Here is a 14,056-nt window from a genome sequence, read left to right on the forward strand (position 1 = left end):
AGATAGCTGTGAAGTTGAAGTGGCCAAAAGATGCTTGGACCTTAATATTTCAGAATGACTTGATAATACAGCTATGAATATGTACAATAGTTTGTCAGAAGAGCAGTTTGCAGATTATGAAGTGATTAAAAGGGCAATACTCAATGCTTATGATCTTGTCCCTGAAGCTTATCAATTACAGTTTAGGACCATAAGGGAAAAAGCCTAATCAGACACATGTTGAATTTGCAAGAGAAAAAGAAATGCTGTGGGATCCGGGGTTTTTATCACTGAAATTAGAAAAAAAATGAGAATGTGAGGAAATTATGATTATGGAAGAATTCCATAATAGCATTCCAGTAACCAATAAGACTTACTTAGATGAGCATCAAGTGTCAAAGATCCAAGAAGTGGTAGTTTTGGCTGATACCTGTGATATCTCTCTCTGACTTTTACATGTGGAGAAATGGTCATATGGAAATCAACAGGAAACTAGAGGAACAGGTAGGAGTCTCGCTTTATTGAGAAGGCAGAAAATGCTCCAGTGAAGAAAATTGATAGTGTAGAGAATAAAAGGTGAAAATAAACAAATATGATTTTATTGCCATAAGACAGGGTATCTCGAAACCCATTGTTGGAAGCTGAAATGTTAACCGGTGGCAGCAACAGGAATGCTTAAAGAGTCCTCAGAAAAGCTGTACTAGAAAAGAAAATAGGTTTTAAAACCATAGCAGTGGCACAGGTGAAACATGTTCCCTCAGAACCCACCAGAAAGGGGGATATGGCTCAGAATAGACAAGAGAATACTTCCTTGATGACTACTAAAGATAGCCAGGCTACTGGAAGTTCTAGATGTTTTGTCTCAAAGGGAGATGTGTTCCTTTACTCCTCCAACAAAACAAGTAAATGCATTTATATTTTGAGAGATACTGGGGCAGATCAGTCATTGATGGTGGCTGATGATGCATTTTGTGTTCCATTTTGAGATACTCCTCAAATTTTATAAACCTGTTTCTTTGTGTAAAGTCAATTTACAAAGTGACTTAGTAAACGGAATTGTCACGATGGGAATTATCCCTAGGACACCTATTGAAAGGGTAGATTTTATTCTGAGGAATGATATAATGGGCAGTATAGAAGCAACTGAAGTGCCTTCAAAATTGAGAAGTAAGAATTGTCAACGGAAAGGACTGAAACTGCAAAATAGTCTGGAAAGGTCAATGACCAGAGACACTGATTTACAAGTGCTTGACAGTGTTGACACACAGGGTACTGCAGCCGGAATCCAGGCAAGTGGATGGCTTACAAAAGACCATTTAAAACCTGCAGAGGAGTGGAATGATATGGTTCATGAATGATGTAAAAGAATTGAAATATTAGAACAAACAGTAAAACTCCAGAGTGAGGATTCGGTTGGTGTTACTCAAAGACTGCAATGTAGAGGAGACCAATCACGAACAGCGAGTACAGTATACTAGATTGAAAGAAGCTCAAGAAAATTGTATTTTTCTTGTTCACTTTGAAGGATGGTGAGAAGGGAGGAGCTCAAAAGGACAGGCATTGCATCTCTCACGCTTGTATGGAAACATCCTGTGGGAAAGATGGGGCGGTGTTGGGGGTGACAGAGGAGTGGATAAGAATGTTGAAGAGGGAACATTCCTTCAGAATGATGGGGTTCTCCTTATCTTTACCTTCTACCCCCACCAGCCTCCATATTTAGCGGATTATCCTCTACCATTTCCACCACCTCCAGTAGGAAGCCACCACCACACACCTTCCCTTGCTCCCCCCCTTTTAGTATTTTGCAGGGAATGTTCCCTCCAAAATACCTTCAATGTCAGAAGTGAGACTTGCCCCACAGGTCCTGATCTGCATTCAAGGTTATAAGTATTGAAAGATGAGATTAGTTGTTCATTCTGAATTTGTGGCCTGATTCCTTTACATAAGAACATAAGAAATAGAAGCAGGAGTAGGCCATTCGGCCCCTTAAGCCTGCCCTACCATTCAATAAGATCATGGCTGATCGGCCCTAGGCCTCAACTCTTCTTTCATGCCAGCTCCTCATAGCCCTCAACTCCCCAATATTTCAAAAATCTATCTACCTCCTCTTTAAATACTTTCAATGATCAAGCCTCCACAACTCTCTGGGGTAGAGAATTCCAGGCATTCACTACCCTCTGAAAGAAGAAATTCCTTCGCATCTTAGTTTTAAATGAGTGTCCCCTTATTCTGGAACTATGTCCTTTAGTTCAAGATTCCCTCATTAGTGGAAACATCTTCCTAACATCTACCTTGTCAAGCCCCCTCAGAATCTTACATGTTTCAATAAGATCAACCCTCATTCTTTTAAACTCTGATGAATAAAGGCCTTACCTGTTTAGCCATTCTTGTTAAGTCAACCCCTTCATCTCAGGAATCAGTCTAGTGAATCTCTTTTGAACTGCCTCCATTGCCAATATATCCTTTCTTAAATACGGTGACCAAAACTGTACACGGTACTCCAGGTGCGGTCTCACCAATACCCTGTGCAGTTGTAACAAGACTTCCTTATTTTTAAATTCCAACCTCCCAGCAATACAGGCTAAAATTCCATTTGCCTTCTTAATTACTTGCACCTGCATGCTAACTTTTTATGTTTCATGCACAAGAACACCCAGATCCTTCTGTGCTGCACTTTTTTGGAGCCTGTTTGCCTTTTAATTCTTCACTCTGATTGCTTTAAGCTTTTCTAAATGTCATATTTCTTCCTTAATAATGGACTTTAGCATTTTCCCAACGACAGATGCTAGACTGACTGGCCTATAGTTTCCTGTTTTTTTGTCTTCCACCCTTCTTGAACAGGGGCATCACATTAGCGGTTTTCCTATCTGCTGGAACTCTCCCAGAATCCAGTGAGTTCTGGAATATTTCAACCAATGCTTCCACTGCCTCTGCAGCCACTTCCTTTAAAACCCTTCAAGCCATCAGGTCCTGACGACTTGTCTGCCTTTAGTCCTATTAGTTTGTCAAATACTTTGTCCCTCGTGATAGAGACTGTTACAAGATCTTTCCTCCCATTAGCTCCTTGCTTATCTGATATCTTTGGGATGTTTATAGGGTCCTCTACCGTGAAGACCAATGCAAAATATTGGTTTAAATTATCTGCCATTTCCCTGTTCCCCATTATCAATTCTCCAGTCACATCCTCCAAGGGTCCCACACTCACTTTAGCCACTCTTTTTATATACCCATAGAAGCTCTTGCTGTTTGTTTTTATATTTATTGCCAATTTACTTTCGTAATCAATTATCTCCCTCTTTATTAGCTTTTTAGTCATCCGTTGCTGGTTCCTAAAAAATTCCCAATCCTCTGGCCTAGTTTTCGCCGCTTTATATGCCTTAGTTTTTGATTGGATACTCTCCTTGAACATCTTTGTTAACCACAAAGGGTGGTTCATTCTTCTCATCGAGTCCTCCTTTTTGACCTTGATAAATTTTTGCTGAGTGTAATTAAATATTTGCTTACATGTCTGCCACTGCTCATCCACTAACCTTCCCCTTAGTCTATTTTCCCAGCCCGCTTTGGACAACTCTTTCTTCCTATCTCTGTAATTGCCCTTATTTAAGTTGAGGATACTGGTTTGAGACCCGAGTTGCCTGCCCTCAAACTTAATTTGAAATTCAATCATGTTGTAATCGCTAACGCCTTAGAAGATCCTTAACTACGAAATCTCTTATTAATTCCACCTCATTACACATTACTAGATCTAAAATAGCCTGTTCCTGGGGAGATTCTGTTACATATTGCTCTAAGAAACAATCCCTGATGCACTCTACAAATTCATCTTCTATGTTACTGCTGCCAATCTGATTTGTCCAGTCAAATTAAAATTGATTAAAATCACCCATGACAATTGTAGGGCCCTTCTTACATGCCTCAATTATTTCTCAATTTATACTTTGTCCTACAGTGAGGCAACTCTCCGGGAGCCTATAGATGACTCCCACCCATGACTTCTTCCTCTTGCTATTCCTTATTTCCACCCAAACTGATTCCACATCGCAATCTATTTCACCTATACCGCTACTGACCACCGCACTGATACCATTATTAACAAAGCTACCCCACCTCCTTTTCCTTTTTGCCTATTTTTCTGGAATATTGAATACCCTTGAATATTGAGTTCCCAGTCTTGGTCACCCTGCAACCACATCGCTGTAATAGCCGTCAAATTATATTAATTTATTTCTACTCGTGCCATCAACTCATTTATCTTGTTACATAGGCTGCGTGCATTCAGATAAAGAGCCTTAAGCTTTGACTTTTTGCCATTGTTACTCATTCTGGTTCTAATTTTTGCTGCACTCTTCTGTTTATATTTTCTGCCCCTTTCTGCCATTCTTTGATTATCATTTGCCTCTTCACTATTCTGCACCTCTGCTCTTTCATTTCTTCTTGATTTTTTAAACTTCCCTTCAATTGCAACCCCCCCCCCCCCCAACTAATTAGTTTAAAGTCCTATCTACAACCCTAGTTATACGTTTTGCCAGTACTGTGGTCCCACCGTGGTTCAAATGAAGCCCGTCCCAACAGAACGACTCTCTCCTTCCCCAGCATTGGTGCCAGTGCCCCATGAATCAGAACCCATTTCTCCCACACCAACCTTTGAGCCACACATTTACCCCTCTAGTCTTACTTACCCTTTGTCAATTTGCACATGGCTCAGGTCATTAATCCGGAGATTATTACCTTTGTGGTTCTGCTTTTTAATTTAGCCCCGAGCTGCTCATAGACCCTCAGCAGAACCTCTTTCCTAGTCCTACCTATGTCGTTGGCACCTACGTGGACTGCAACAACTGAATCCTTCCCCTCCCACTCCAAGTTCCTCTCCAGCTCAGAAGAGATGGCCTTAACCTTGGCACCAAGTAGGCAATGCAGCCTTTGGGATTCTGTCTTTGCAGCAGAGAACAGTATCTATTCCCCTAACTATGCTATCCCCTATTAGTACTACACTTCTCTTTTCTCCCCCCACTTGAATGGCGCTCTGTACCACGGTGCTCTGGTCAGTTCACTCATCCTCCCTGCAGTCTGTGCCCTTGTCCTCATCAGGAGCAAGAACCTCGTACCTATTGGACAAAGGCACTGGCTGAGGCTACTCCAAAGCTAAATTCTGGACCCCCATACCTGCCTTACTCGCAGTCACACTCTCTTGCCCCTGACCATGGCCCAAATTTGATGTAATTAATCTAAGCGGTGTAACTGTCTCTTGAAACACAGTGTCCAGGTAACTCTCCCCCTCCCTGATGTGTTGCAGTGTCCGCAACACGGACTCCAGCTCATCAACTCTGAGCATAAGCTCCTCGAGCAGCCAATACTAGCTGCTGATGTGGTCACCGTGGATCACGCCAGCATCCATCAGTCCCTACATACTACAGCTGCAACACTTCGCCTACCCAGGCATCTCTATTCTATTCAGTTAATTAATTTGAACGTTAAATATTTTAAAAGTGAATTTCTTAACTATACTCTTCAGCTATAATAACGTCTCCTGATTTAAACCACTTGGCCAATGAAAAGCGACACGGAATAGATAGGCTGGCTCTCCTCATTGTTTTAAACTGAATTCCCAGCTCTCTCCTCACTGTTTTAAACTGAGCTCCAGGCTCTCTCCTCGCTGTTTTAAACTGAACTTCCAGCTCTCTCCTCGCTGTTTTAAACTGAATTCCCTGCTCTCCTCACTGTTTTATGTTGTACTCCCAGCTCTCCTCGATGTTTTAAACTGAACTCCTGGCTCTCTCCTTGCTGTTTTAAACTGAATTCCCTGCTCTCCTCACTGTTTTACACTGTACTCACAGCTCTCCTCGAAGTTTTAAACTGAACTCCCGGCTCTCTTCTTGCTGTTTTAAACTGAACTCCCAGCTCTCTTCGCTGGGAACTAAATGTAATATCTCCAAATTTTCAGATGACACAAAGCCGGGTGGGAGGGTGAGCTGTGAGGAGGATGCAGAGATGCTTCAGTGTGATTTGGACAAGCTGAGTGAGTGGGCAAAGGCATGGCAGATGCAGTATAAGCATCTTGTGACGCTATCCACTTTGGTAGCAAAAACAGGAAGGCAGATTATTATTTGAATGGCTATAAATTGAGAGAGGGGAATGTGCAACGAGACCTGGGTGTCTTCATACACCAGTTGCTGAAGGTAAGCATGCAGGTGCAGCAGGCGCTAAAGAAGGCAAATGGTATGTTGGCCTTCATAGCGAGAGGATTCGAGTACATGAGCAAGGATATCTTGCTGCAATTATACAGGACCTTGGTGAGACCACACCTGGAATATTGTGTGCAGTTTTGGTCTCCTTATCTGAGGAAGGATTTTCTTGCTGAAGAGGGATTGCAGCGAAGGTTTACCAGACTGATTCTTGGGATGGCGGGATTGACATAAGTGGAGAGATTGAGTCGATTCAGATTATATTCGCTGGAGTTCAGAAGAATGAGGGGGAATCTCATAGAAACCTATAAAATTCTAACAGGACTCGACAGGGTAAATGCAGGAAGGATGTTCCCGATGGTGAGGGAGTCCAGAACCAGGGTCACAATCTGAGGATACAGGGTGGACCATTTAGGACTGAGATGTGGAGAAATTTCTTCACCCAGAGAGTGGTGAGCCTGTGGAATTCACTACCATAGTAAGTAGTTGAGGCCAAAACATTGTATGTTTTCAAGAAAGAGTTAGATATAGCTCTTGGGACGAAAGGGATCAAAGGACATGGGGAGAAAGTGGGAACAAGTCTATTGAGTTGGATGATCAGCCATGATCATGATGAATGGCGGAACCGGCTCGAAGGGCCGAATGGCCTACTCCTCCTATTTTCTATGCTTCTATGTTTTAAACTCTATCCCCTCACTGTTTTGCTCCACATCCACAGGATTTCATCTGTTTAAAGCCACGAACAGAAAGGTCAAGTTTTCTCCACAGTGCAAACAGTAATCATTGAGGTGCAATCTTTAAGTTCATAATGATTATTGTTCGAACCATGTATTCAAACACTGTTACTATGCAATATATTTACATATTTATATATATATATATATATATATATATATACACTATATATATAATATATACATATACAATACACACAAAAACATTTTATTAGCATGCATTTCCTATGTCACCTTTTTCATTGTAAATACCTATGTTTATGATCACAGCAGATGTTAATTGCCCCAGAAGGAAACTTGGCTTGTGGGCCATACCCTTTTTTATTCTGAAAATGAGAAGAAAATGCACTGATCTCAGCAGTAAGAAGTCCAGTAACACTCTGGGATTTTAAAAATTAAAAGTAACAGTATTATTAACAAGAAGAAAAGAAAACTTAAGCACACAAGGTTACAGTTACACAGTTAAAATTAGTCTTACAAAACATTCCTCTAAAAGATTCCCTACTTGGTCAGACCCACACGTAAACACCTTCAAGGCAACATTCCCTTATAGATGCTTAATTGTAAAAATCAAGTAATATTACCCAAGGCAAACTACTGTAGCTTTAATAAAGGCATACTACTTGACCTCTTAAACTCTCTTCCACTCTGCTGTGAAAATCCAAAACTTAAGAATGAGACTGCTTTTTGCAGCCTTTTCTGGCTTGTCTGGTTGGCTGATTCAAACTGCATCTTCTCCCAGCCTAGTGCTGTTTTTCCAGGAGATCTTCTTCACATAGCCAACAGTCAACCCCTAAGTTCTCCATAGTAACTCTAAAATATCTCCCCCCGACCCTTTCATCTCGGGTTCCATTGTTCTTGCCCCCTCTTTGAAACTCAAATTCTTCCAAATACAAAATCTTTCATGTTTCTATTTTGTCTCTGTTTTCAGGTCAATGAAATGTAACATACCCTCTTCTGTTTACCCATGGAACTCCTGTAAGATGCAAATATATTTCTTCTCACCTTTGACTACTCTTTGATATTCAAATGAACTCTCAACTTATCTAAAAATGCAAATATTAGATCTAATCTATTTACTTATACCGCAAAACAACCATAATATCTTTTTACAAATGCACACCTAACACCTCTATCATTTCATGTCTTAACCTCCTAGACAATCTGTCTCTTGTAACTTTTCCCCAGCTTAATTAAATCATTTACACACACACACAGCCTTCTTCACAGAATAACATAATATTCCCCCAAAATATTTTTTAAAATAACATCCATTTTCACATTATGTTCACATTGATGATTGAAACTGACTATATGAACTTGCTGAGCTAAAATTACACTCTTCTTGCAGTAACTGCAAGTTGCACCAGTAACACCTCAGTTTAACATTTTCTTACTCTTTGGTCAGTCCTGTAGAGGATTTTCAGGATGGGAGCCCATGCTGAATTTTCAAGACTATTTTCTGTTGTTAGAATATTTTTGGTTCTCATTACATAACAGATGGAGAGAAAATTTCCTGTGTACGTTACCTTTAACAAAACCGTGAGTTCATTTATAAAGAATGGGTTTATACATATAGATAATGTACTGAGATAATCTTGTCCTAAATATTTTTTCATTTTATCCTTTCATCAATATGAACCTATAAACAGTTTGGTGACTCAGGTCCAGCCTATCTGGACAAAATTTACTGAACATCGTTTTTATTCTTGGTACTATTTTAGCCATTCAGTTATTGCCAGTTATCCATATTGAAATTGAACAGGAAAATACAAACAGCTGCAGGCATTTGATGGACAAGATAATTTAACATAGATGAAAAGAAAAACCTGGATTAATGTTTTGAACAGGAGTTGCAAACTGTAAAAGAAAACTGCATTTTTCAACCATTCATCTAAATGGCTATTATAAATACTTTGAACCCAGTAATTAAAGGTGATGTGATGCAATTAACCACACTCTTTCCTCCGGCACATCCCTTTTGATTTGAAATGAAGCAATAATCTTTATAATATTTGTATTTGTTTTATAGGTCGGTCAAGATTTATACTCCTGGACGGAGAGAGCCAGGGACACCAATGACACCACGCCATACCCCAGCACGCTTTGGACTTTGATTGTTATCCAATTTTGTTTTTAATGTTTTTTTTTAATTTTGTACAAAAATTGTTTAAATATTCATGGCTTCAAATTTATATTTGTATATTACCACTAAAAAAATTTACATTTTTCTAGTGCCTCAATAACAGTATTTGTGGTTATGATGTAGTATGTGGGTTTTTCATTTCTTCATAGCTAAGTGCTAGTGATTGAAAAATTCAAGTTTACCATCACTATGGAAAGAGTACAGGTCCATTTTACAGCGGTTTTGTTGCTGTCATTGCTGGCTTTGCACCTTGGGCAGTAAATCTGTGTCCTCAGCATTCCAATGGATATCTACAGTTTTTATTTTTTATGTTGCAATTGTTTCACTGTTCAAACGTTACCTGTTTTCACACTTAGATTTTCTGTATTTTTTTTAAATCCTGAAAATTCTGTTTCTTGTGGTTATGCGGATTTAGTCCTCTGAAAACATTTTCAAACTTAAGGATCTAAACTATCACCTTTATTTAAGGGGAATAACCGTTTAAGAGAACTTTAACTCAACCGTACTTTTAACCTGCAACAGATCCACTCCTTGTCCAAACAGTAAGTATAATTGATCTCAGAGGTTTTTGGGGAGTTAATGTCATGAGAGGACAGCATGGAGGAAAATGAGCAATCTCTAGATCTTAACTTTTTGGTAAAGTACTTTGTCACATGGCAGGTTGCCTGACCAGGCTGACATATAACTGCTGAATAAATGCTACTTTCCAGGGACCTGTATCGACAGCAAGATCCATTAGATATGTTATTCTTTACTGTTTCAGGGCCAAGTTTTATTTAAATAGTCAAAATCAACTTGCATCACATTTCTCTTCTTTCCTACCCTTAAATTGAATTTACCCAGCCAGCCAGACATTTGTGTGTCAGTATTTGGTGAGAAGTCCCTGTGAGTATAATTCTGTCAGGGAAAAACTGCTTTTTGCTATTTTGACAAAACAGAGCTGGTTTTCTGTTTGTAACTTTGAGGGTTCAAACAGCAACTTTTGCCTGATTGTAAAGTCTGTGCAACATGAGGTAAACTTCTCTGGTGGAAGTTTGTGGCTCAGTGGAACCCATACATCTTGACCTACATGGTCAAAATCTCATAACCTTTTGTTTCCCTAAGCATAGCTCTATTTGAGTATTCATGAAGCTGCATATAGGAAAATAAGTGACGAGATTTTTTTGTATCCTTATCAGCCATTAATTGGCTGCGCCTTCCTCATATGCAAATCTATGTTTAAATGTTTTCACGATTTTCAATCTGGGATTAATACATTATTTTGTTTCAATATTTATTACACAATTTAAATCTTTAACTGAGGCCAACCTCCTCCAACATACTTATTTCTCTGAACCTCACTCTTCATTAATTGGGACCCTAAATGCCACAGTTATTGAGAGAAAATCAGGTTTTCTTCATATTTCCAGTATTGTTTTAGCTAAGATCTCTTCATGCTTCACAATTGTTTCATCCAGCTTGAATTTTTAAAATACTAGCTGATCTACTGTAATTTTGGCCATAGTAAGAGAATGTACTGCCTTTTATGGCAGATGTCTCATATTAATTATTGAAGGGGTGTCCATGATATGCCAAATTTGGTCCACAACCTCCAGTATCCAGTTCTTGAAGCCCCATTTTAGCTAGTTTCTACTTATGTGCATAAGGATATTTTTCTGCTGTTGGCTTCAGCTGTCTTGAGCGTCACAGACCCCATAGATCGGAAAAGGCTACTTTTTAGGACCAGTTTTAATAATACCTTTCAAGATCCTCTAGCCATGAAAGTTCTCAAAACTGAAAATAATTGTGGAAGAAATACCAGCTTTAGAGAATGGATGGTGGAAGAGGAGAAACAGTGTGTGGTGCTGGAAATAACAGGCCATAGTGGATGGCAGTAGCACTGGTTGGCCCAAGGACAATGCAAATTAGCTAGACATCATCAGTCCCACCAGTGAAGAGCCCTAACTGCAGCAAGGATAGGGAGATGGTTGTCAGGTAGGCAGCCACTTTTTGTATAGGAGTTTCAATTATTACCTTTGGTTACCTGGATTTTTGCATATGGATGTCTCCAGGAAGTGGATCTTCAATAAATGTAAAAATGTCCTGTTGTAATATAAATCCCAGATCTTGTATTCAAAAACTGAGATTGTGGAAATGTGTGAAAATGTTTGTCCAATAAATGTGGAGTTGTTTTATTGGAAGCAAAAACAAGTGTGTTGGACGTGGGGTTAATCATAATTGTGCTCCCTGCTCAAAAGATTTTAATTATGTGACTCACTTATTGCTGTGGCACAGTTTTGGGTCATTGCTTTGAAAGTTGAAAATTAATGATTTGAAATTCATTGTATTCTGCATGAATTTGCCTGTAACAGTGGGATATTTAAAAAAATTATCTCATAACATTGCTAATGGACCACTTTTTTTACACACTTCTTGTGCTTATTCTTCTTTCACAGCCATTGTGACCCCCTGTGTATCTCTGTGTGCTCTGCAATTTTCATTGTAGTGTTTTATCTTTCTATTTCTGTCAAACTTTGTTCTCATTCTGATTTCTGGAAGTCTGAGGTTGTGCTCTTTCAGAACATGGGCCAGTTTTATGCAGTATAGCATGTGGCTTGAGGGCTATCAGTACGGAGGAAGGCTGGGGAAAAAATGGGGTGGTGTGTCTAAGGGTAGCAGACTAATGGTGGTGGAGTGCTGATTTCTGGCAGCATTTGTGGAGGAGGTTGGTGTCTAGAGCTTGCTCACACTTTGTGGCTCGGGCCTGGGTTGCTGTTGGAAAGAAATTTGCCTGGGAGCTGGTTTATTGAAGCAGCAAGTTGAAATTGGCAAAAAAAAAAACAGGATTCTTTGAGTGGGTTGAGTGTTGTTGGTCATGCCCTACTTCTTGAGGATTTTTGATGCCACCATGTGGTTTGGTTATTGACTGGCCACCATCAACAGAACCGAACAAAAACCATTTTGAGAAGTATTGCAATCAGAACCGGGGTCAGGATAGTCAAGGAAACTGAAACCTGGCAGGATTACTTGGCGGTAATGGAACAGTGCACCAGTGGGTGAAAGTGGAGGATGAGCAATGGAAATGGAGAGGGGGCTTATAATTTCAGATACTAAAGTATTTCTGCCACTTCTTGTAGCACCAACAGTGGTGGCAGTCTAGAAATCAACATGACAGCTGAAATTATTTTTTAATCTTTTGGTGGCTATTATGATTATTGGGTGCGTTTTAGTGCGTTTTTCCTTTTTAGTTTGTCCATTTGTGACACTGACTAACAGCCATTCACCATTGCTTGCTTTGCAGCTAGAGGTCTGGAGTTGATTTAAAAAAAAAGATATTCTTGTCCGACAATAATTTTTTCATGTATTAGTGCACTTGCTGGATGTAAGATTTTTAATTATAGTTGTGGAAAGTCAGTACTTTTGTCCTCTGGGCAGTTATTGCCAAGTATAGCATAACCTATTGTTGAAAAATTGGTGTTCTTGTGTCATTACTACGCTGAAACTTTCTGGAAAACTCCCGGCCATATATCTTTTTTAAAAGTGTTCTTTTTTGCACCTTTAAATGTTTAATAGGGGTAGTGGTGGAGGAGGCAACACTACAATAAGCTCAAAAGCCAGGAAATCTGGAGAATAATTTGGAAAATTACAAGAAGAATTAAACATTATGAAAGAAACGTTAAGTTGTTATCTACTTGTGAGGCTGTCCACATTGTTGTGAGCCATGAAAAGTGCCATATCCTCAAGTTTTTTGCTTAACAAATCTTTTTCACAATTTGACCGAAGTGTTTTATTCTGAGATAACAAAACTCTGATATCTGAATTTTAAAAATGATGCAGCAATTAATAATATACTCATTTGGGTCACACAGCATGTTGTTGCCCTTCACTGCCCCACGTCTTAGAATGCAATTCGCATGGTAAATTTGTGATCTTTAACTCCCCAAGGTGTGGGGAGAATTGACTACGGTAATGAAAATGCAACAAAAACTGTTGGAAAATCTGAGTGATTTATCCTATATTGCCTATATAGTGCATAACATCTGACAGAATTTACTGTATGCAATGCCAGGCCCTGAGTCACTAGACTGTCAACTACCACTCTATCTCACTGGCTCCTTTACTGTAGAACTGGTTAGCAGGAAAATACTTCACAAACATGTCATGCAAAGGATGCAAGTCAATCCCTGAAAGCAGCTTTCCAGTCATAAAGACCCATGAAACCTTGTGTTTCCTTTGTGCCCAGTGTTTTCACTGGTTGCTTTAACAATGTGGTGGTGATAATCTGTGCCTATTTATGGTAATTTTTTTTAGTATTTTGCTCTGCTGTAACCATTAGATGAACTTTAGTTTCTGTGATTATATCCTTCTTACAATCCTCAGGTGCTGTACACAAACATGTTGCCAACTGTGGAGTTCTTGGTAGCTTTAAAATAGGAATTAAATCATTTGTGCATATTATTCATATAATTATTGTTTTTATTGTTCCTGCAATCCTCTGCTTCATTTCATTAACTGCAACATTTATCCGAAGGTTAATTTTTAATACTTTTTTTCAAGAATATATTTCTGGGCTCAGTCCTAATTTACGTCTTCATTCATCACCCCCGATTTCTCAATTAATTAACATATTTATAGCTCATACATTTATTTACATAATGAATTTAATTCACTGATCTATGTCATGGTTCAATTGTTTTTTTTCATGACTATTTATTCATTGACTTATGCTTTGTCTACATAGCCAGCTCCAGCTCTTATCTCTGCCTATCTTCATTCATGCAGAGTAACAAATTAAGAACCCAATCCGTAACAAAATAAAAACATGATAAACATTTCATTCACAGTGTAATATATTTTATCTTCCACAAAAATAGGCCATTTCTAACTTTCTAGTTAAAGTGGAAGCTTATCAAAATTAGTGTAGAAACTACCTGGAAAGGATGAGCAGCTTGGCTCGCTTTTGAATAGAGAAAACCAAGGAGTGATTTAATAGAAGTCTTTAAAATTATGAAAGGAATTCATTGAGTAGGCAGACA

General features: G+C 39.0%; 1 protein-coding gene across 4 annotated transcripts in view; it reads left to right on the plus strand.

Annotated features, from left to right (window-relative positions):
• Window positions 1-13,476, plus strand: part of dhx38 (DEAH (Asp-Glu-Ala-His) box polypeptide 38) — a 144,522-nt gene extending 131,046 nt beyond the window's left edge. For all 4 annotated transcript variants that reach the window (XM_041190904.1, XM_041190901.1, XM_041190905.1 and 1 more), the window contains one exon: window positions 8,928-13,476. In XM_041190904.1, the coding sequence (XP_041046838.1) occupies window positions 8,928-9,012 (85 nt within the window). In that variant the 3' untranslated portion in view covers window positions 9,013-13,476. The remainder of the gene's footprint in view (window positions 1-8,927) is intronic.
• Window positions 13,477-14,056: the final 580 nt, after the last annotated feature.

The sequence above is a fragment of the Carcharodon carcharias genome, chromosome 7, assembly GCF_017639515.1.
Source record: "Carcharodon carcharias isolate sCarCar2 chromosome 7, sCarCar2.pri, whole genome shotgun sequence".
In the NCBI taxonomy this organism is placed as follows: Eukaryota; Metazoa; Chordata; class Chondrichthyes; order Lamniformes; family Lamnidae; genus Carcharodon; species Carcharodon carcharias.